General features: G+C 34.1%; 1 protein-coding gene across 3 annotated transcripts in view; it reads right to left on the bottom strand.

Annotated features, from left to right (window-relative positions):
- The window catches only part of LOC143256383 (mitogen-activated protein kinase kinase kinase 9-like), a 65,363-nt gene that overhangs the window by 25,415 nt on the left and 15,205 nt on the right, over positions 1-24,743 (bottom strand). For all 3 annotated transcript variants that reach the window (XM_076513573.1, XM_076513565.1, XM_076513582.1), the window contains exons 3-6: positions 14,506-14,686; positions 8,319-8,467; positions 5,966-6,141; positions 4,998-5,193 (exon numbers count right to left, since the gene is read on the bottom strand). In XM_076513573.1, the coding sequence (XP_076369688.1) occupies positions 4,998-5,193; positions 5,966-6,141; positions 8,319-8,467; positions 14,506-14,686 (702 nt within the window). The remainder of the gene's footprint in view (positions 1-4,997; positions 5,194-5,965; positions 6,142-8,318; positions 8,468-14,505; positions 14,687-24,743) is intronic.

Here is a 24,743-nt window from a genome sequence, read left to right as displayed (position 1 = left end):
CATATGCACTACACAATACTATTATAAAAGGTCACTGATAAGTGAATAAATATTTTATTGTTTCTACACTTCAAACAGGGCAGTTGTTTCATGTGTATAACACATTTTAACATACACAGTTTACGGTTAAAAAAGAAAAGTAATTCAGATGATTATGCCTGTAGTTTTAAGACAGAGTTTTGCTTAATATTTTATAACTTTTTTGCTACTTATAGAACTTTTAGCACAAATCATAAAGTTAATTTTATATGTTAATCTAAATATACGTAAATAATTTTATCTCAAAAATATTTTAAATCCTATACTATTTCATTTAACTCATGAAAAAACAAAATGAATACTGTCAATTCTAAACAACTGTATATAGTTTTGCCTGTAAATAGAACTGAATTTTCTTCTTTCTTATAATTGTTCAGCACATCCCAAAGAAATTATTTATTTTTGCCTATCATCCCTTTAAAATACATTATACTTTACAAAATATTCAAGCACTTCCATTAATTTATGTACAGAACTTTGATCACCACATCTAGTAGTTTGGTCACTTACCACTGAAAAACAGCTATAAAGAAAGTTTAAATATGATTTGGTACTATTGGTAGAATAAAAATTAGATTATCACATAATAGTAAACACACTAGTTTCATTTTTTATAGTTTTTGTCCTCTGCACTATTTTCATGTGTGAACTGTAAAAGAATGCAAGTGTTTGAAAGCTACAGAAATTTCTTCAATAAGAAGAGATAACTTGGGATAAGGTAAGTTTATATATTTTGAAGATGATTTCAGCCAAAGGGGGTAACACTGCTATTAGGGGGTAGGGTGTCCTAATTTTTTCCTCGGTTAGAATGTGCATTTTTGTAGAATTACATTTACAGAAGATCTTGAAAAGTCTTTTCTTCAGTTTTAATTGTTTAGTTATATTCCTATAATCTCTCAGTATTGTTAAAATTGAGATTAAATATCTATATATCCAAAAATGTTACAAAAATACATAGGCTTTCATAGGGTGTCCTCACTTTTTCACATGACTGTATATTATTGATGTCTGGTTATTTGCTTATAATTATGGTGTATTATATTTGATAATATAATATGGTTCTATTTAGTTGTAATGTTTGTAACCACAAGTGTCTTTTATTCTGTTCACCAAACAAGGTTAATTAAACTTAATGTCTGGAGACATGGTGAAATGGTAGGTAAATACAAAACATTCTGATGACTGAAATCTTTACTGAGTATTATTTTTATGTTTATGTTATATAAACAACATTTAATCAGAATTAGTTTTAAACAAAACGAAATATTAGCCTTTTTGTGAATAGTGAAAGTAAAAGTAAAATGCCTTCATCATTTTATTTACAGCAGATTAGCTAAGGACCACTACATATTTAAAAAAAAAATAAAACTGTGTGGTGAGGTTTGTTAGCTGACAATGATTCTTTCACCAAATATTACGTTTCTGTGAAAACAATTTTGGAGAAATAAAATACAACACAAATAAGTAGTGAAGATAATACCTTTTTTTTCTTGTACAAATGTGATGATAGGAGGCTTGCATATTCTAACTGTTTGTAATCAAGCTCATTCATTAGTAAATACCACTTATCACTCAGCTCTGCACCTTATACAGTATTTACTTAACAGCAAGTAATATCGTGAATACCACTTCTTTTTTATTTAATATTTTTTTTATTAAACACGATACAGTACCCATCCACCTAATCAACTTTGATTAGGATCAACATTGATTAGGATCATGATTACCATTTTTATATTCTCAGAAGCCTTATGATACAGTATCTACATGATGTTTCCATGCATCACATGATACAGTACCTATCTGACAAACAATTACAACATAACTACTTTTACATTGCATGCTTTTTTCTTGATAGACAGTAAAGCCACGAACTAGCTTACAGCAATATCATGACTACCAGTTTCAAGTTCATAAGTCATAGTACCTTTTACATGTCTTATAATATTATACTTAACTGATAAATAGTAACATCACAACTACCATTTTTACATTTTCATAGTTATGATGCAGTAACTATCTGACAGATTGTAACATCAAGAAAACTGTTTTTAGGAGTCATATATTACATTTCTTCCTGATGTACAGTAAAATCATGACTAAAAGACTTCTTTTTTTCTCTTTTGATTAAAAACAATATGTAATACGTAATACCTACTTTGTGAAAAGCAACATTCTGAGAAAAATAGGCCATATAATACAGTATTTTCTTGATGGACACAAACATCATTACTACACTTTTATGTTTTCATGAGCAATATATGGTTGGTTGGTTGATTTGGTGTTTTTTGGCACAAAGCAGCTGGACTATCTATACCAAACATCTGATAAAAAGTTAAAATTAAAGTAAATTTAGTAAAATTCATAAAAGGAAATTAAGAAAAAACAAAACAAAGTTTAAAAAAACATAAATAACATAAAACCAATGTTTACGTCTAGTCTACAGCAGTATGAGAAAACTATAGTAATTCAAGTTGTAAAAAACTTTCTGTAGCACAATTGTAATTATCATAACTCTCCAGGAAGACTAACAGGTAAGTACAAAAACAACCACTGGTCACCTGAAGTTTGCCTTTCCAGTCCTGGTTCCAAGTTACTTGGCATTATGGCCATTTTCAAAAAGTAATAAAAGTTTTAAAAGAATCGTAGCAAAATTTTAATAACTCGCCAGGATGACTAATGGGTAGCTCAAATAGCAGCATTAGTAACCTGAAGTTGGCCTTTCCAATCCTGGTTTACTAGATGGACTTCGATTCTTAAAAGGGAATCACATTAAAAAAGGTCTAATGTATAAATTAAAAAACTTAAATGGCATTAAAAAGCTTAATGGCCTTTAAAAACTAAAAACATATTCAAGGTGAACAGTGTCACCATCACCAATAACACTGTCTGACATTATGAACAAACCTTGAGACAAAACATGTTTAAAATGGTGCCATCGTCGTGACTCTTAACAATGGCAAGAAAGAAAAATGTGGGTTATTTTGACCTGAGTGTAACACAGAATACACACTAGTGCATGAGTTCTAGATAAAAGAAAATGATGAGTTAAAAAACTGTGACCAATGTGTAGTCTAGTTAAAACAACTTTCTCTTTCCAATCCTTATGGAAGCGAGACAGCCAAAGTCTAATACAAGGTTTTATTTGGAAAAGCTTTTTTTCACGTTGCTCACTCCAATTCGACTGCCATTGGTGATAATGCCAGAGCAGATATATTTAGCTGCGGTGTCAGCGAGCTCGTTTCCACAAATACCAACATAGCCTGCTATCCAGAAAAACTAGATAGAAGTAGATGTTTAAGAGAAATAGGCCAGTTGGTTTTGAATATTGTCAAGAACAGGGTGTGAACTAATGTGAAGCAATTACAGGGCCAATAGAGAACTAAGCAAGTAAATATAAATAGTGCAGTTTGAGTACTGCTTAGCTTCTATGTGATCCAGGGTAATAGAAATGGTATACAGTTCAGCAGTGAACACAGAAGCTGTAGAGGGTATTCTGCATGCAACCACCAAACGACAACAAACCATGGCAAAACCCACACAGTCACCTGATTTTGAACCATCTGTATAAACAGGAATGGAAAGATGGTTCAAAAGATGTTCAGCAAATAACAGACAGTATTTCCAATCCAGAGTGTATGCTTTTTTCAGATGACTTGAAAATAGGTCACTTTTGGATTGGTCACTAAAGCCATGGTGGAACAACAATGTTATCCTAAGACAGACCCAATTCATCCAGCTGCATCTGGATATGAAGGCTAAAAGGACCAATGGCAGATTGTCTGTTCTGAAAAAGTATGGCCCATCAAGGAAGGAAAACACAACCCTAGGTTGGATGCTTTGGTAAGAAACGAACTTTCGAAGCATATAGTAAAGACAGTTGCAAATAGTGGAGGTACAAAGTAGGTTCATGAGATTCTGTGTATAAGCTCTAAACTGAAAAAGGGAGACATTTGCCCTAAAGGGTTATGTGAAAGAGAATGTAGTATAAGAAAATGAGGTACAATAGGTGTTAAAGATTGCTGCTCAGAATCTTCAAGACATGGTCATTTACCTATGGACTGTTTTTTCACTATTTTATTTACGTTTTTATTTGGAAGATCCATGATAAAAAAGGAATATTTCGGTACCTACTGACCCCACCTACCATGGAGCCCTAAGAGGGGACGCACTACAATGCCAAACAAGGACACTGCAGCAACGCCTAGTTTCGTAAGCACTATACCCAAACACCAGCATCAGATACAATGTCCACAACACCTGTTGAGAACATCCAACACTGGTACTTGGTTCACCCTAGTCTGAGTGGACCAGCTGATTGACCTATGTCAGGCTAAAGTGGTGTGTTAGGGTTGGACCCCTCAACCACCAAGATCCTCTCTCCTCTCCTTATGCATGGCAAACATGTGGGTGGATTTTTATATATCAGAGGAGGTAAACTGACAGAACAGAACTTTCCCTGGGAGGTCCCCTCACCGTGTACAGGAATCCACACCGAGGGGAGCAATATATAAAACTTACTTAATGGACAGTAATACCAGGATACATTTTTTTAAGGTTTTAACACATGATAAATTTTCTTATTGATGGAAAGTAAAATCATGACCAACACTTTTATGTTTTTATTAGTCACATAATTCAGTACTTAATTAATTGACAGCATCATCATGATTATCATTTCTGTTTTCACAAGTCATATGATACAGTATGTTTTTGATGGATATTAGCATCATGAATATCATTTATATATTTTTTGAAGTCATATTCTTGAAGGCCAGGAATACCATGACTAACAATTTTTGTCTTATGTTACTTAATACACTACCCATTTGATGTATAGCAACAACAACAGTACTATTTTATCTTTTTCACTTATACACATGATACAGAACCCACCTGACTTGAAGACATTACTGATACTTTTTCCATGCTTATACAAGTCTTAATGAAATACCTACTTGAGGGACTACTGATTTCTTGACTACCATTTTTAAGCTTCCATTTCTTAAAGTTTCCCTTTCGTTTTTTAGGCGTTGGTTTCTCTTGCTGTTGCTGTAATAAAATAATGTTTAATTCCATCTCCACTACACTCAGTTCTCGCTCCTCTAACTCTTTGACACGTCTCCTAATGCATTCTTCTCTATATTCTATTCTCTGTAAAATAAAATAGCATGACATAAATATATAATATCAAATACAATTCAAAGGTTAGTGTTCCTGTAAATTCAATTAGTGGTCTAATTTTTTAATTCTGTTTAATGATCTTACTTATTAATATTTAGTGCAAACCACTCCTAAAAACTGAAAGAATATTTTCCAAATTGTGTCTTGAATAAAATTTATAACATTTAATTTTCATACCATAGTATCTATGTATAACTAACCATCATATTAAAACTGATGAACTTAAAGGTTATATTTCATCACAGTTCTGGGCTACGACTTGCTAGAAATCTATGTGATTCCCAAACCGTTTATGCAATTAATGGTCTGTTAAATTTTTTTTAAATTACACTTTAATAAAGTAACTTTATACACTACATGCCACAGTGTACATGTTACATGAAAACATAAATATGTTATTTTTATATTCTAATAAGGAAGGTCAGCATGTTATATAAAAACAATTTTGGAGCTTTAGCACATCATGATCTACCTAATGAGAGTCCTGAAGAATAATTTCTACTGCAAAAGGCTCTGTCATTCAATCTAACTTTACAAATAACAGTATTTTATCTTATACATGTATTTTTAATAACAATGTGAATTAATCTAAATGTAATTCTTCAAATTTTATAACTGAGAACAATTAATATAATTATGAAAAAAAAACAAAAAGTGCAGTCCAAGAGACTCAGAATTTTCTCTTAAATATTAGTCTGAATAAAAAAGAAGTTGAAATAAAATAAAGTTCCAATTATTTCACCTTTTCTTTCATTGACTGTTCTCTGAACATTTCCTCTATTTCCTGCTTCCAATCTTGCTGAAGAGTTTTGAAGGAGTCTTGAGGAGTTGCTGTGAATTCTGAGACTGAAATGTTTTTCAGCTGATTAATAATTTTAGGAAATGTCAAACGTTGATGAGGATCAAGAATGTGGCAATCTGTTGGAAACCAAACAAAAATCAACAACAAGATTCAGATAAGATTCTGTTGCTTTCAAACTTGTTAATCAACATTGTACTTACAAACAATGGCCCAACCATTAGGTAAGATAAGAACATTTTATAATAATAGTTATCAATGAAATTTGGTATCATAAATATATGTGATCTCTGCTAGATTTTTGAATGTTAAGTAATCTTCCTTAGTTTTAGTTTTATAATATACTAAAAAATTAGAATAATAATATTCTCAAACTATGCTAGCATTGTAGTTCAAGCTATTAAAAAGTGACTTGCTAACAAGTTCTAGTGGCTTAAAAGAAACACTGCTAAAACTGCACAGGTGACAAAAATATCAAAATTGATGTAGAGGTTGAACAACAGCCAAGTTTTTGTTACATTTGTATTTGAAGAATGACAATGTATTGAGTTAGTATTCTTCATCAGGCTGTACAGCTTACAACAAAGGCATATGTGCAGAATTCAGAGAAAATGCACACTGTTTAATCAGTATTTTTGGATCAGCACCTATGATGTATCATTGCTACATTCAGTACATACTAGGGATTGCATCCATGCCTAATTCTTATTCAGACATTTTTCTACATGCTGTTTTCCTTTTTTCAATCTATTTAGAATTTACTCAGAAAATATCTGGTACAACACTCCCTTTTTATGATATTAACATATATTTATGATCATTTGACCACTAGTATACATTACAAATACACATTTACACATGCACCTACACAAATCTTCCCACCTGTACAGCAACAAAAAGACAATACTGTACTCACAATTTCTATGACCACACAAACTAGGCAGAGATGATAATGACTACAAATCAAAATCCAAAGATATGAAAATTTCTTTCGTGAAAGACTATTCTGATTCTCTCATTCATGATGCAGCCACCAAAATCATATTCCCATGAGTAAACACTCAATCCTACCAAGAAAGAACACAATAACTGTATTCTACTTTTACATTTTCCATAAATGTAACAAATCATGAAAAGATAAAACAGATTGCATTTAACATTTAAACAAAATCTTAAATAAAATAAAATCTATAAGAAAGAAAAGCATTCATTTAAACCAGATGGTTGTAGGATCCCCATCTTGTAGACTAATCTCCGATTTCTTTTTTGTCACTATCTTTTGTGAAGTCTGTTGGAGAACTAGCAAGTCCCAGAATCAAAACATCTTCAACTGTATGGTGGTTGATGGTGAAATGTTTGCCTCTTAGTGTATCCTGGTTCCACAGTATAATATGGCTTAAATATTCTTATGCTTGATCAAGTTGGCAGCCTGTTTTTCCAATGTATAAACCATTGTATTTTGCATAAATTATACAGTAAATAATACATACAGTGGTATGTGTAGAGTACTGTATTGTGTCAGAAATTATTTTTTTCTTGTATCTGTGTGGTGCTGCTTATACATGGAAAAGTGAGACACTTGTTACGTTTATATGAGTGAAAGCCTGGAGTATCATTTTGTTTAAGGCTACTGGGCATCAGGATTTCTTTCAGATTTTTGTCATGTCTGAAAGAATAAAACTGGTAGGTTCTTTAAAGTGGATTTAGTGGTGGTGTTTTCATTAATTATTGTGTAATTTTGTAGTATAATATATTTAATCTCTTGTTGGCTTGGAGGTATATTAGCACTTGTAATTCTGCATACTCAATGTTTCAAATACCATGCACACAATTTCTTTGAATCTTGTACACACACCTGTGTTATAAGCTGTATAATTTGTACAGAATACTTGCTCAAAATGTCATTCTTCTTTATATAAAAGTATAACAGAAACTTGACAATTATTAAACCTATTTTTAAATTTCTAGTGGATTAACTCTCTAGCTCAGTTGTATAGAGCACTTACCCAGAGTGGGACAGGCTTGGGTTCATATTCAAGACAAGAAAATATGTATGATGTAAAATATAAATGACCACACTGACAATCAAATTATCATGAGATTCAAATGCTGGGTAAACAACAGCCCAAAATCTTGTGTTTTGTATGCATTTCTACTATTTCATTTTTTCTATATTATCTGTATAACTCTAACATTTCTTATCATATTTCATCTATTATACTAAAACTGTGCAGTGTTTTTGTTCAAAAGTCACAATGTATGCTAAAAAAACTGGGACTGTTATGTAGGAACTAACCGTTGATGAGTTTTTTGAAAGGAACTGGGCAAGTTTTTGGAATGGGCAGTTTGAGCTTGTTGGCACCAATTCCATATATCACAGACCATGTCTCTAAACCTCTATAAGGCACTTCTCCTGTTAAAAGCTCCCATACCAATACACCAAAACTAGAAAAAAGTAAATATTGGAAAACAGAAATAAAACAATGCATTTTTATTTTTACAAATAATATAATTATTATTACTATCAATTTATCTATATATTCAGAAATGGAACAGAGGTATTAAGAAATAAAAAGATATATTTCAGCTCATATCATATTGTGTTTGTACTACTCTAAAGTTACTTAGAAACATCCTCAAAAACCTTGTGAAGAAATTCAAAATTTGTTCATTTTAGCAAACTTCAAGTTAATAAGCTGAGGTTCATAGAGATTAACGGGGAAAATATTACAGGATGTTTCCCTGGACCAAACTATTATTTAAGAACCTAACTTACTGGTTTTTAAGAAAACAAAAATGTTATCAAATAAATTACCAGTATTTTATTATATTTAATAACAAAATACAATAAAATTACAAAAACAAGTTAAAGCACTAACAAGCATGTTATTGAAACAGGACTTATTCAAGCAAAATAAATAAAAAGACAATAAAATAATATTTTAAAATAAATTCTATATGATTACATGTTTCTGAACAAAATATTAATGAAATCTTATCAGTGACAGTCCTTCATGTGTATTTCAGTTTTCTAACAAATGATAAGGCTGAAATACTACCCCAGAATGCAAATAAAACTAAATACTATTTCTTAAACATATTATTTCAACTTGCCAATCAATAGAACAAGTACACTTGTACAAGGATTGCTTCTAAACATATAAATGCACATGACTATATCAAGTGTAAACAACAAAGCAAATATTCACTCATATATTGATAGCCTAAAGCACAAAAAGTTACCTAGAAATAACTTGCAAAACAAATAATTTACTTTAAGACTAATATAGATTTAACCCTTGCTTTTTGCATCACATCTACTTTATGCCATTTATATGTCTGACATGTAAAATTTGTCACTGATTAATCTCTCTCTCTTCTTCTTCTTTACCAACATTTTCAAAACAATGATCTGAAGTGATTTGAATTTGGTGTCAGACTTAAGTAGGAACCTGTTTCAACATGGGACCCTCCATATGGTTCCCAATGTGGGTGGCAAAGAATCAGCCTTAGCTTTGCATACCCAAGTATTGCAGGATCAGCTGTAACTATCATTTCTCAAGAACAATGATTGCCTTACCAAAATAATCAGGCAGTTGTTGCATGACAGAAAATTGGCATTGACTGGTAAAAATCAATAAAATGCAGTTTCACTACACGTCAACTGAAGACATACTGAAACATTTCCTGAAAGCAGAAAAAATAAACTGGCTTTTGCATTTTGCTCCTCCACAAGAGATGCTGCCATACTTGGCTGCTGTTAGACACAACCTTTATAAAAAACCTAGTTATCTCAACATTCAGCTGATGAACCAAACTCAAAAAACCTATCTAGATGTTCACAAAAGCTTCAAGGAGGGACATTATGTTCTTTGAAATAGCAACAGGTATTGTGATGGCCTTTCATTTGATTTAACTATTGAGCAAACTCTGATGCAAAATGCAAAATCAAGTGGGGAATTAACATGCAGAAGAGGAATGACCAAGTCACACAGTGCTAGCAGACTCCTGTCCATGGCATGTGCTGAAATGAACAGTGTGATACAAGAAACCACAGGAACACATTGATATATCAGCAACAACTGCACAGGAATTTAACTCACAAGGATATCAAAGGACACCAATGACATGTCCCTTCCATTCATACCTCCATGGATGAAACTCATTTGCTGCAGGCCAAACCCTAAGAAACTTTGTGGCTGGTGGTGTTGATAAAGTACCTGCAAATGCCTACAAGGCAAAAGAAGTTAATCTACAAGTAACCAAAAGTATGGAAGATCAGAATGTAGAAGAACTCAACCTGAGGAAAGAAAAATCAAGTTATGAAAACTTAGGACCAAAAACTCAGGGAAATTTGATGGGATCCTTTCAGCACTTAATAAAGAAAAGAAGGATGTTTTCCAACATAAACTTTGCAAATTCTTATTTTCATTGTTTAATTCCCAAGAATTCCTTTAGAAACCAAACAAAACATCACTAGACAATAAAATATGGGAGGTCGGTCAAGACATTACTCCCAGTCAACCACCATCCAATTATGTGCAGTTCATGCTTGATGAAAGTTCCCTACTGCAATGATAGTTGGCACCTGAAAATGTTGAAGCACTCACCACAGCAGCAATGGCCTGAGAACCACATAATTTTGTTGAAATGTCATACAATTATAAAAAAAAAAAGTTTTTTTACCCAGTTAAGCTGTCTCCATACTTTCATTTTCTTAGGCCCCATGTGCAACCCATCATGGTGAACGTCAACGATGTTTTTCAACATGACAACGCCCGTCCTCACACAGCCTGACTCACCGCTGTCTTCTTGAGACACCACAACATCAACGTTCTTCCCTGGCACTCCAGATCACCAGATTTAAACCCCATCGTACATCTTTGGAACGAGTTGGACCAACGTCTGCGACGGCGACAACCTCAACCGCAGACTCTACCTCAGCTTGCAGCAGCTTTGCAGGTTGAGTGGACAGCCATTCCACAAGATGTGATTCGTCATCTCATCGCTTCCATGGGTAGGAGATGCCAAGCAGTTATTGATGTTCACGGGGCATACTCGTTATTGATGCTGAGTGACGTTAAACTTCACCTAGTGAGCGTGGACTTCGTCTTTGCAGACTTTGGATGTTCAGCAGTAAATGTGCAAAGTTTCACACATGTCATACAGAACTACCTGGAATAAGCTTGTTAACAATTTGTCTCATATTTTGCCTTTTGCATTTCTTTTCTTGAAGAGTATATGTGAAAATGAACAAAGTATGGGAAATGTCAATGGCAAACATATCACAGCAATGATGCCCAAAACCTCAAGAGAGGAAGCAGTCTGTGCTACAAAGGAAGTGACAAGCCTAGACAAACCAGATCTCACTGTCAAGGACCTAATAAATGCCTAATGTAAAGTAGGAGTGTGTGAAGGATGGCATGAATAACTGGTGACCAAGGTTGAATTAGTAAGAATGGCAGCTTGATGCTGAATGAGTTGAAAAAAAACCAAGATTACAGCAACCAATAAGCAGTAGTCAAAAGAACTAATATGGAGTGATATGGGTGATAAAAATCAATCTGAGAAGAATTCAGATGAATGGGTGAAAATAAAGGTACTGGTTGGTCTAGTCCTAACTAAGGGCATCCACAGCCAGGATCTTGAGTATGAATAAAAAAAAAGGAAACTCAATATTGAGGAAACCTGTAGAGCATCCAGATGAGGATTACACCAGTGTTACCTAAAAATCTGAGAATCAAAAAAAAACAACAACAACAACAACAACAAAACACTTCAGGTTCAGTGTTCAAAGATGAACCTAAAACATAACACACAACACAAGGAAAGTTACTGACAGTGTGTGAGTCCAATAAAAGATTTCTGAGGGAATGGGTGCCCTTTTGGTAATTGATATAGACCACAATGGTGGAATTGTCTGAATGGACCATGATATGTCAGTTCCATACTAGAAGAAGAGAGTAATCCAAAGCACACTATACTACTAAAAGCTACAAGATAATGACATAATTTAAGTGATAATTTAAATCTGAGACAAATGTCTGAAAGCTAACACCAATGCAGACTGTCTGTTTGGGAAGGAGAAAGGATAATTGGGGAGTCCAAGAGATCTAGAGCAAGATTCCACTAGTCATGCAGAATCCACTAAAGAGAACACATAATATGTGCCTGACCCAAGAAGATAAGGGCTTCAACAGTAGCACACGTCTCCAAAAGTGATAGAAACTAGCACACAAAAAAAGGAGCAGCAGCAAGTGCATGGAGAAGTAAACAGACAATACTGAGGCAAGCCCAAAGGAAAAGAAAAGGCATGTGACCAAACTGAAGTAGCATTTGGAATGATAACAAATATGGATATGGAGATAAGCATATGAGATGTCTACCTTGGTCTTCCACAGTCCCAGAAATTGATAGAGGCAAGGCAGCTCAATCACAGGAACTTCAGTCCCTAGATTTTTTGAGGATGACAAAAGAGACTGGAGTTAAAACCTGGAAAAAGCAGGCTGATAAGCTTGATAGCTCTCAGTGATAAAATAGTTTGCACAAACTTGGACAGAAGCTGGCTGATAGCGAGATCCTAAGGTAACAAGAAAGAAATTAGTACAGGAGACAAAGGGGTGGGGGAAAAAAACAGATGAAAAGTCCTCCAGAAAAAACTTGGATCATACTAGGATTGATAATGAATTCCTGATATGGAGAACTACATTATGAAATTGCATCCCCATTGAACCAGAAACTACCTGATAATCAACAGAAATGCTGGTAACAATGAGTCCAGTGTTCAGACACACAACAAAATGTATAAAACTGGTAAAGAACAGGAGGGACCAGCACACAAAATAGTTATGGGATCAAAATAAGATGAATAAGGAAGCAACCAAAGACAAAAGGTATAAATGTTGTCTCACAGATTTCACATGTAACCAAAGTTTAGTGTAAAGGAGAAGAACCTGTGATAATTCAGCATTCCTTCCAAGAAGATCCCAACAGCAAAGAAATGATATGTGAAGAGATATGCCAAGAAAGAAAATCATGCAAACATGGTTGTAATGAGAGAAAGGGTAACCAACAAAAACCACAAACACCTCAAGAAATTGGTGTAGTGCCTGAGAAGGGGTATGATAGAAAAGTACCATAGGAAAACTGTATATACAAGATGAAGGTGGGAACCCCACCCTCTTTATGCTGGCAAAAGTAGCTCCACATGCTGGGAGTCAAGAAAAGATTGATCAACTTGATAATAAACCAAAGCATAATTATCACATGCCCATGAAGGATGAAGGGTGCTATCATCAGCCTTCAACTGAGAAACAAAATGCTCAGTATGAACCTCGATGTCAGGTGTTAGAAAAAGTAAGGAAAACAAAGTACTATGAACAGGATAATATGAAAGTTGTGGAATGGATAAAACAGAACACAAATGACAAATCATATCTAAAAAGGCTGAATTTGGACTGGTATATTCTGCAGGAGAAGCTTGGGAAGACAAGGCATAGATAAATGGAGGAAAAACTATTAATATCCTCCTTGTCATGTATAGATATGGAAGATTCAGGAGAATCTATCCCTCATCCTACAGACTTCATATTTAAATATTACAAACACTTAATTTAAACCAATATACCACGTGATATACAAAAATCAATATGTAGAATTTTAAAAAATATATTTACTTTTAAATTAAGAAATTAACTAACATATAATACTAAAATTTGATTTGTAATCTAAAATTTCATAAAAAAATTATTGTCAATCATTCATAAAATTGTAGTTCAATAAAATTTAGAAAGTTTACAGATGTGACATGTCCTTTGACCCCTGACCACATGAAGACACAGTTGGAAGATTAACTGCATCAAGTGACAAATCTTACAAAACAGCCAAATGAGGTTCTGCATAAATTTCTGTACTTGATTTTTCTTCCAGAAAAATAATAAATGCTTATGTGAGTTTTCTGTTTTTTAAATGTTTATGTGGGTTTTCTGTCTTTTTTCCTTTCTTGTTGAAGAATGTTTATACTTTTTATATTCAAGTCATGACTATTTTCTTTTTTAAAAAATGCTCAAAACCTTTTTTATGGTTACTTATGAAAATCAACAATATTTAAGTAAAAGTAAAAAGTATTTTCCTAATTCTTTCATTTAATAAGAAAGAATATGAAAAAGTAACATAAAAAGGTAAAGTAACTTCTTAATTAAAATCTAATTTTTGATAATGCCCTTATAGTTTGGCAAACATACCTTTCTCTCTAGTTAGCCACTGGAAGAATCATAACACTGAAAGTGTGAATATCCCAGTGCATGCACACTATAAGAGATGCATACACTACTCATATTTGAAAAAAACTATTCAACATTAGAAAATATTAGGTCACAGTATACAAATGCCTATAAAAACAATACAAATAATTACATAAAATAAAAGATCCATCCATTTAGAGAATTAAAAATTAAAAAGTTAATGAGAAAAAAGCTTTTTACCTCCACACATCACTGGCTTTAGAAAATTTGTTACTGTTGATTGCTTCTGGTGCCATCCAGGCAAATGTACCAGCACTAGACATGGCTACAGTTTTGTTAAATTCTCTAGCTAAGCCAAAGTCAGTAATTTTCAGAATTTTGTCTTCAAGATTACCCCACTTAACTGGCTCATTTAGCAGAACTGAAAGCAAAGCAAAATATCTTAATAAATAGACTTAATCACATGAGTAAACATTACAATATTCACATTAATGAAATACAAAATTTTTTTTACAAACTGAAATAGCAACTACTGAATAAAAAGACAAAAATCATTAGGTTACTAAAACATGTAACACTGATCCACAGAATTTTCCTTTGTTACACTAAATAATTATAACTTTTTAGACATCTTCCAGTCAACACAATAACAATATTTAAAGTGGTTACTGTACACACATTATTATTGAATCAATTTTCAGTTTACTTAAACAAATTTGTGTGTTTGTGTTTTTCTTATAGCAAAGCCATATCAAACAATCTGCTAAGCCCAGCACGAGGAATTGAACTCCTGATTTTAGCATTGTAAATCCGTAAACTTACAGCTGTACTGCCGGGGTGCTTAAATGAGTTGCTTAGTAGAAATAAAAGTATACTAAAATATGTTACATATGAAACATGGGTTTGTGATCAATTTAAATGTTGAAGACTTTTTCAGATACTCAAATTAAAGACTTATGCTGGCAATGCTCATCAGAAACATTTACTTTCTGTAGCAACTGTAAAAATGTGCACAGCACTGCAAAAGCAGGTGTCTTAAATTGTCTCAGGTATACAACCTAGAAAGAAAATCTGCATCAAAGTGCTTGTATTATGAGAATAAAAATTTTGAAAGACTTTTTTGTAAACAAAAAATATACTTTTACTCCATAGAGAAGATGTTTTTCAAAGAAATGGGGATTAGTGAAAAACATCAGCAACTTCTCTGTGGAATACAAATATACACTTAGTAAATTACTATACATGTTAATGTTTACTATACTAATTTATCATGTGTATATTCACAAGTCTTAAGTTTTCAGTAAATATTACACATCTGTTGCACACAAAAAAGTTAGTATTTTCAATAGATACCTCCTCTCACAAAAATCATTTCTTGAGTAGTAATACAATCTATTGGCACAACTTTTCAATGCTTGTCACCTGCCTTCCACCTCCCACTTCCGAATATATCCACAGGTAAATGACCATATAGCCACTCTCCAGCAATAGGAGCATGACATCACTCCTATTGCAACCAGCACTCTACTCACACCTACACTCATTAATTACTTCAAGACTGGTTAAAAGACCTACATCATATATCATTAGAAGTGGAAAGACTAGATGGGAAATGAGAGAGAAGATAAGAATCTATGACAAATACATTTTCAACATAGGAAAATGCTAACTTTTGATACAGTATCTTACCTCCTACCACACAAATAGCTAGAATATCACATTAAACTTGCAGAAAGTCATTAAAAAATGTAATTTCCCCTTTTAAAAATGTTCAAAGAGAGATCAAGAGGTGTGGAATCAAAAAAGAAAACATTACATCATAGCAGAAGACAGAACAATATTGGATTCTGGTATATGCTTCACTCTCTTACAAGTGTTATGAATACAAAAGGAGACAGGAAGAAATTCAAGAACATACAGGATGACCAATGAATGGAACTGTTGGGTGTTGAGTTGCAATAAAGTGTGACAGACTGTAGCGGTAATGTGACCTCAACCAACACCAGACAGTATGTGAAATAGTGTGTCAAATCTGTGGTACGTTAAAGAACACCAACACTTCACTTTAAAATGGGAAGTGATAAAGAAGATAAGCTTCTATACCAAAATGTGCCACCACCTGTATGCAATTCAAACCTAGCCAACTTCAGATCTGCCAATAACCACTGTCCTGCAGACAGAAATAAGGTGGAAAACCCCATTGGGATGGCATCTTCTATCTAGAACCTGACATCAACAGTTATGGTATTTCCATGCCTAAGTAGGAGGAAGGCATATGGTTATACACGAGTGGAAAAACATGCTCTATCCAGCTACAACCAAAACCAAATATGTGGGAGACCAACAACCAGCCAATGGTAACAAAAGGGATCACAAAGCTCAGGAAAACAGACATCCATGATCCACCACCCCAGCAATCAGGAACTGTTAAGTGGTAAGGACTCTCATACTCCACTAGAAGGAGAGAGGAGACAGTGCAATGAGTGATCATGAAATAATATTTTGAAAAGCAGAGTTAATACAATAATGGAGTCAATCAATCAAAATCAGGCAGCATCTGGAATTATACACAGGTTCATGGTAGGAAGAAATTCAATGTCATGGAGCAGCAATCTTTGTATGCCTTACTCATGTTAGTTCATGATATATGGTCAGAGACAAACATATTTCTGATGCAAAATACTACAAGAGAGAACTACAAGCAGTGCTACAGAATGCCTCATTTCTGAGGTATGCATAACCCAAACCAATGATAGAATTATTTAGTTACAGATAACAATATTATGGAGACAACTAACATATGACAGCATTTGTAACTGTACATCAAGTCCATAGTAAGAAGGGCTGCAATATATCTGACAACTAGCAAGGTTGCAAGGATGAACAGTATGGATTTAAAAAAATAAAATAAAAGTTAAAATTTTCTGAAATAGGTTTGTTTTGAATTTCGCACAAAGCTACACGAGGGTTATCTGCAGTAGCTATCCCTAATTTACCAGTGTAAGACTAGAGGGAAGGCAGCTAGTCATCACCATCCACAGCCAACTCTTGGGCTACTCTTCTACCAACAGATAGTGAGATTGACCATTACATTATAATATCTCCAAGGCTGAAAGGGCGAGCATATTTGATATGACAGGGATTTGATCCTGCAACCCTCAGATTAAGAGTTGAGTGCCTTATCCACTTGGCCAAGCCAGGCCTCCTAAATTGAAAATGTGTTTCCAATAATACCTACTTCACTGACAACATAGCTATTCTTCAACATCACCTTTGTCCATTTAAGCATTGGTCTCACTTGCTCCAGTCTTTTACAACCCACATAAATGTCCTTGGCAATATCTAATTTGCAAATTTTTCCACCCTTGTCAATGTGCCCTCTTTTTTGGTAATGTATATAAGCACCTCACTTAGATACTGTAAACAATTTTTCAAGACTGATCCCAGCTCTTAGTGGGGAGGCAGGGCAAGAAAGTGTCAGCAGTGGGAAGTATTATTGTAAATACATTTTCAGTTTGGGAAAATTTAATTTCCAAAACATTTATCTTCTAGCATTATATCTATAATCCCACATTAAGAAGATGGAGGGGTATGGCGTGGCATGATCATATAGAAAGCATCTGCACAAAACAATGACATACCAAGACAAAACTGGTACACTAGTGGGAGAACCACACTGCATCCAGAACAGGTATGCTCTACACCCAGAACCAAGTTCCTGTATCAAGGGTGGAATAGTTCATAATAATCATTATAAGCTATCTCAAACCAGACAACTGAGGATGTACAACTCAGGGTTGGAAATAAGCTGCCTATATCCTATGTTTTGGCTTAGGCTATTGGACTCCAATGTCAAAGATATACATATGTTTGAATGGATCCCAACCTGTAGCCACAGGGTGATGTGTTTTGCAGCACTGGAATCATGAATAGAAAATATGCAACACCAAAATGGACAAACTCTCCCTTTACCTTAAGAAGTCCTAAATGCAACACCTGAGGCTCAGAATGATGGGGCTATGCATGCCATATTCAACCAAATAAACAGAAATCATCCAACTTGAAATTATGAACACTAGTCCTCACTCCCCACCCAAATGAACAAGGAGTAATCCACTAGCCCCTGGAATTATGGAGAGGATGTGGAACCTGTGCTCAATCAGGGATCTATAATGGGCCTACTTCACATTTTGAATTATGAGGGGATAGTAGACATCCTTCCCTGAACAACATAAAAAACAAACATTGATAAAAGAGAAAAACAATATACTACCCAATTGGATAGTTTCATGTGAAACCTGAACTGTAATTACAAGCAGGTTCTTGTAGAGACTGGTACCACTCTTACTGACAACTGGAAAGGCATCCAGGGACCCAAAGTAGAAGGGCCCCCACTTCACTCTCTTCTCCAAGAGTGGAAGAACACACACTAAACACTCTAGAAGGGGAGAGGGAGTAATTCACATTGGAGAGTGCTGAGGAACAGTGCTCTGAACACATTGCAATAGGTGAAACAGGTTCTCTAATGTTTAAAAGCAAACTGACCCAGATTTATTCAATCTGATGATGTTCAGCAGAGACAGGCAGAATCCCCTTTAGCTTTACTTCTGATAGTCCTAGATTGGAAAGCACCTTGATTGTCTTAAGGATACCCATTTTATTACAGAGTCTGTTGCAACCAGTAGTAAGACTAATCAATTTGTTGCTAGTGTGGATTTGGACTGGGAGAACCAACTGTCTGGGCAACACTCCCCATAAAGGAGGATGCACAAAAAGTAAGATGTAAGGGACCATGAAAAATAAAAAAGATTGTACAAAAGTACCCTCTCCTACTTATAATATATGTTAAAAACTGGCGATGGGGAACAAAAAAATTACCAAAAAAAAGCTGCCTGAGCATGTAAAAAATGTGAAAGAAAAGCAGTGAGAAAAGTCTAAGTATTGGCCTGTAAAAAGTCCCCCACTGGATAAATGAAATGGGCAGCAAAAAAGAAATGCGATTAATCTGCTACTACATAACTCAAAGGAAACCTTACGTGGAAAGACCAAAATATGCAAAATATACAAATATGCCAACAGTTTCAACTTATTACATCAGCATGTCAGCAGCACAAAGTAACATTCTTCCAAGAGGCTGAAAACCAAGGCATGCAAACAGACAAGGATGTTACATAATAAAACAGTAAAGCTTCCAGCCTGAACAAGAAAATTCAGAAAAAGAAACTAAACAGTCCTTCCTCCATCAACAACAGTTCAGGGGGAAAGCCCTACAAAATCACAAATGCAAATGATGAACAGAAGAAGAAGAGTAGAAACCAAACTGAACTCGTAAGAAGCTAATGTAGAAAAGAAAAATGTTAGAAAACGGAATCTAAATACTATCCAGGATCAACAAAAAAGACAACTTAAGAAACCCTAGAAGTAAACATCCCAAGCCAACCTCATAGCCAGCAATGGTCAATACTGATAAGCTTTGGCCAAGTCAGTGAAGTGAAAAATTCAGACAAGTGGGAAACAGAAAAAGTCAATACGCAGAAGCCAATAATGTAAATGCCCCACTTCCATTGTCATACAAGGAGGGAGGAAGAACAAACATAATAAAAAAAAGAAAGGCTACACATGAAGAGAGTCCAAAGCACCAGACAAAACCCATATGTGAAGACAGTATGTAGATACTGTTGGATGGGGAGAGGGAAAAACATAGTTGAAACAGGGGAGATTGGGTTAGAGGAAGGATAGAATGGCAGAAAGTTCAAGAGAGGAAACCATGACTGAGCCAGTCAAAATGAAAAAACTGGAAAGACTGAACACAATATGGTCTCAATAAGAGAAGTACACAGGAGAATAGAGGAATAGAAGGGGAGGCACAAAGATAAAGGTTGAACCAGTCCATGCTGAATGTATCCATAATCAAAGCTAAAATGTAGAACCAGTGGTCAAAATAGGGGACATTTAGAATTAAAGTGAGAGGCAAAAGCATCTAGAAGAGGCAACTTAGTAGAATCATGTTGGGTTGTGAGAGATGACTGATAATAAAATACAGAGTGAACAGGATATGAAAAGCAACAATGTAAAACATATAAAAAGTGGGCCCCGAAAAGGAAGACGTGTGTGAGAAGAGAAAGAGACGGTATTTTCTTGATGGCTGGCTGATATAAGAAATAACAGCAGAATAATCACTATAGACCATTATGGAAAACCTATCAATTATGAAAAAAAAAAGATCCAATTCTCAGTGTACCACTCCCAGTTCCAAGAGATTGATATGAAGGGTGAATTGAATCTCAGACCGCTGACCTGGAATCTCTAGTGAGTCCAAATACACCATCTAGCTACGGATGCATCTGTAAACAGGTAGTCTGAATAATAAGCAACACCTACTGAGGCTTTGTTGACACATCAAAAGAAATCAACACACAAGGAAGAAGAAAGATAAATAATGGATAAAAAATGATCTTGAGAAAGGTTCCACTAATCATGCACAGCCTCTGAAAATGATTCATACATGTATCACCCAAATGAATAAGGGATTCCATGCAAGCACAAGTCTCCAGAATAGAATCTTCTACACAGTGACATATGAGAATACAGCATTGAAAATCAACAGCTCCATGCCCTGCAACTAAAGAAGGCTAAGGTGAGATTTGACTTCTCCCATTTGACTAGCTAACCCTTACATGCTGACTCCTTAAGGAGAAGGGTACAGTGACAGCAGACTTGTCATATAAGAAGCCATTTGTCCATGTTGGAGTTAAATTACAGTACCAGACTGTGAATGTAAGGAGCAAAAGCTCAAACTGCATAAAACATATAGAATCAAGGCAAGACCAAATGGGGGATTGTAGAATGGAAACATTTAACCTTGACAAACAAACTAGAGATAATAACTAGATGCAGGGAAAAATGAATGTGAAAGTAAGCACCAAAGATGTCAATCTTGGTCATCCATAGACCTGGAGTAAAAGGCCAATTGAGGGCTAAAAAGAACTCCTTGGTTAAACAATGGAAATTCGTGAAGCAGCAGAGACTTAAGATCAATAACCAGATATCAATTGCCCATTTTCTTGGAGAAAACAAACAAAAATGAATAAAAACCCATGACAGACAAATCTGTTCTTTGGTGTTTTAATGCAAATTATAAGGAATAAATGATCCCCCAAAATAGAATGGTGAAGGAGTGGAACCAGTCTAAGGTCATATAGACAAGAAGGCAAATGTACCTAAGATAGCAAGGCATCCTGCCAAACAAGTCCCAACTACAAAGCAACCATGTATGATAAGACAAAGCTGAAAAAGAGACATGAGAACAAGCTCTGTCCAAAATCCCCCAGAAAATATTGCATAGTTTTGGAAAGCAGATGTACAGACAGAAGATAGCATAGCTATGTAATGAGGGCGAGACAAATACAAGACAATTAGGCAGGGGAAATGTGAAAAGAAAAGGTCTGGTCTCAATGCATGAATAAGAGGTTTCAATGTTTGAGAGTATATAAAAAAAATCCCATAAAGCATGTGTGTGTGACAAAACAGGGAGAACAAGATGTCCTGACTCCAGCTTGAAAGTGAGAAAGAGCCTGATCTGTGTGGATGTTAATATATGGGGAAAAAATAATGAGAAGCACATCTAGAACAGAACAATAAAGGAGAAAGATCATAAAAAAAATTATAAAAGGTGACAAACCTAAGAGACCATATCAATGAAGAATAAAGTACATCAGTGGCAGTTTACTGAGAAGGAAAATCAAAAACTAGTGGAGGAAACAGATGGTCAAGATCATAGTCTTCTTGAACATGATCCACAGAGAAAAGAATATCTGTCCATGAGTCAGAAGACAGACAAGACCACATGTATGACTTCAACTACCAATGCACTATGGCCAAAACCTCTTAAAACAGAAAGTGAGGAGCCAGATGACAAAGTAGTAATCTGTATAGCAGGACTAAGAACTCATAGATCTTCACCATTTGAGAGTTCATTATATGGAAGGGAAAAGAAAAAAAATCAAAATACTTTCATAAATTAAGTAAAGACAACAGAAAAATAGCTGTCAAAAAGTGAACTATTAATCACTATTACAAGCAAAAATGTACACGTGCACATGCAAGTACCAAATTGAGAAGTGATGACCACACAGTTAGTATAGTACGAGTCAGCTGCATTAGAAAAGTGTATCACACACTTACTGGTGGAAGTCTGAAAGCTATTGAGGGAGCAAAAATTGTGCAGATATAGGGATCAAAAATTGAGGAAATTATTATGAGAGAGGAAGGTATCAAATTGGAAACTTGCCATGATATTAATGTAATATGACCAAATTTCATAAGGATGACAAGATATGACTTACAATATCTGCTGCAATAAAGAATGAATTCCTAGGTTAAGCAAGTGTTGGAAAGGACCATATTGTGTACTCTAAGTGTGTAAGTTACCAATAATGCAATTTACAGAATCCAGAAGTGTAAGAAGTCCAAACCAACAATTAACTATCAAGACTGCCTTTAAAAACATACTTAGTGTCTCCACAAAGGCTCAGTCAAATTGACCACCCTTTGGACATTTTATAATTTCCATGCTATAACTTTTAATACAGTATATGCATGTTTACAAAATTTTGCAGACCTTTAGTAAACATTACAAGTCTTTTGTACATGAAAAATTAGATTTTTAAATAGATATATTACTAAAGGTTTGACTGTGAATATATCAAACTTTCTTTTCTTTGGTTAACTTGAATGCAATGGCATTTTCATGTTAAGATTAAAAATATTTTTTCTTTGTCTTGTAAATTTCATTTTCATTTGTGTAACTTCTAAAACCACCTAAATATATGTAAACCTATTTATTTCAGTAAACTTTACATTTTATCTGTTATTACCTTTACCTCAATGACATACTTGCTTCTTTAGCCTGTAGACAAATCAAAGTATGATGAAAAGTTACAAATCAGAAATAAAATGAGCAGCTGTGCCCTTTTTATTATTGGTCATTAAGGTTCAAAGTGCTTTTCTTGAGAGTTTTAACTGCTAAACATTTCACATTTATTTACAGTGTGCATTTTACTGTCAAGAAATAAAGTAGAAATCCATCAAAAATAAAGCAGTAAATTCCAGTTTGTGTCAACAGATTGCTTTCGTAACATCATAAACAATACCCTCAAAAGCAACAAAGCAAAAATGAACAGATGGCAAATTTAATCCCTGCTCAAAGAAAAGGATGTCTAATGTATCAAATTATATATCTGACAATGTTTTCATGGAAAACACAGAATAATCACACTGCACTTAGAAACAGAGAAAACATTTACAATGACAACAGAATATAAAATTCATTGACTTGTGTGTGTATACCATGGTGTTTGGAAGAAGAATTCTCCAGAGTAATAAGACTAGTTTGAATCTGTTGAAATATTTATCATATGGTTCAGTGCTGGTACAATAAGCAGTGAAATTCTTTGAATAGTTGTAATCCTTTTGGGGTGTTTGAAATTTAGCAGTGTAGGTGTACAAAGATGTTATATGAACATGCTCTTATAAAATCCTATTCCCCTTTCCAGCACAATTATTCATCAACCAATAAAAAAACAGATTCCTGTGCAACCTGTCACACATGTTTAGCTTTGATTTTAGTTTCACAAGCATTCTAAGTCTTGCTTTCCTTATAAAGCAAGAAATATTATCTCCTGAACATTTATAATATATTTTAACTTTACAAATGTTATGAATAAACTTTTTTTATGTTGTCAAGTTTCTAATATTGTGTACTTTGCTTTTATTTTATCTGTTTAGACAATTACAGTAAAACACATTCAACAGATATAGCACTGTATTGACCTATAAAACACAGATCTTTAACTATAATACAAGTATTTTGCAAAATATAGTGATATTTTGGTTACCATACATTACGTGTGTGTGTGTATACATACATTTATTGCTATTTACTCACAAGTATTTAATATTACTTACTTTTCATAAAACACTGTAAAATGCACTGAAAAACAAAGACTAAGTACTTATGAAAATGTAACATCGTTAAATAATAGCATTATTTATTCTCCTGAGTGGAAGGTTAAAAGATGTTAATTTTTGTAGGCTTCAAATATGAAACCAAATAATTATCACATTAATGTATTAGTTCACACAGAGAATCAGTAAAATTATTCTAGGTCTCTAACTAAGCTATACGAGGGTTACAAAAAATCTTGATCTTATTCCAAGCAACAGATTAATCATTACACTTCAACACTTTTAACAAAATTATTACTTTCTCCTTCAAACTAAAAATATACAAAGGACTGCCAAATTTATTCAGTGCAGAAACGACTTTCTATTGGTTACAAACACACATTAATTAACAGCAGGTAGAAGTAGACAAGAGGTTTCAAAAGAATGTGGTAGTTGAAAGAGCCAGTCTAGTCAATTCACTAAAAACAGTGACATCTCAGCAAACCATAGAGGTGGAAGGTTCTTATATCTAA

The sequence above is a fragment of the Tachypleus tridentatus genome, chromosome 1 (assembly GCF_004210375.1).
Source record: "Tachypleus tridentatus isolate NWPU-2018 chromosome 1, ASM421037v1, whole genome shotgun sequence".
In the NCBI taxonomy this organism is placed as follows: domain Eukaryota; kingdom Metazoa; phylum Arthropoda; class Merostomata; order Xiphosura; family Limulidae; genus Tachypleus; species Tachypleus tridentatus.
The sequence above is the reverse complement of the archived record's forward strand: the minus strand, read 5'-3'. Positions and strand labels throughout refer to the sequence as shown.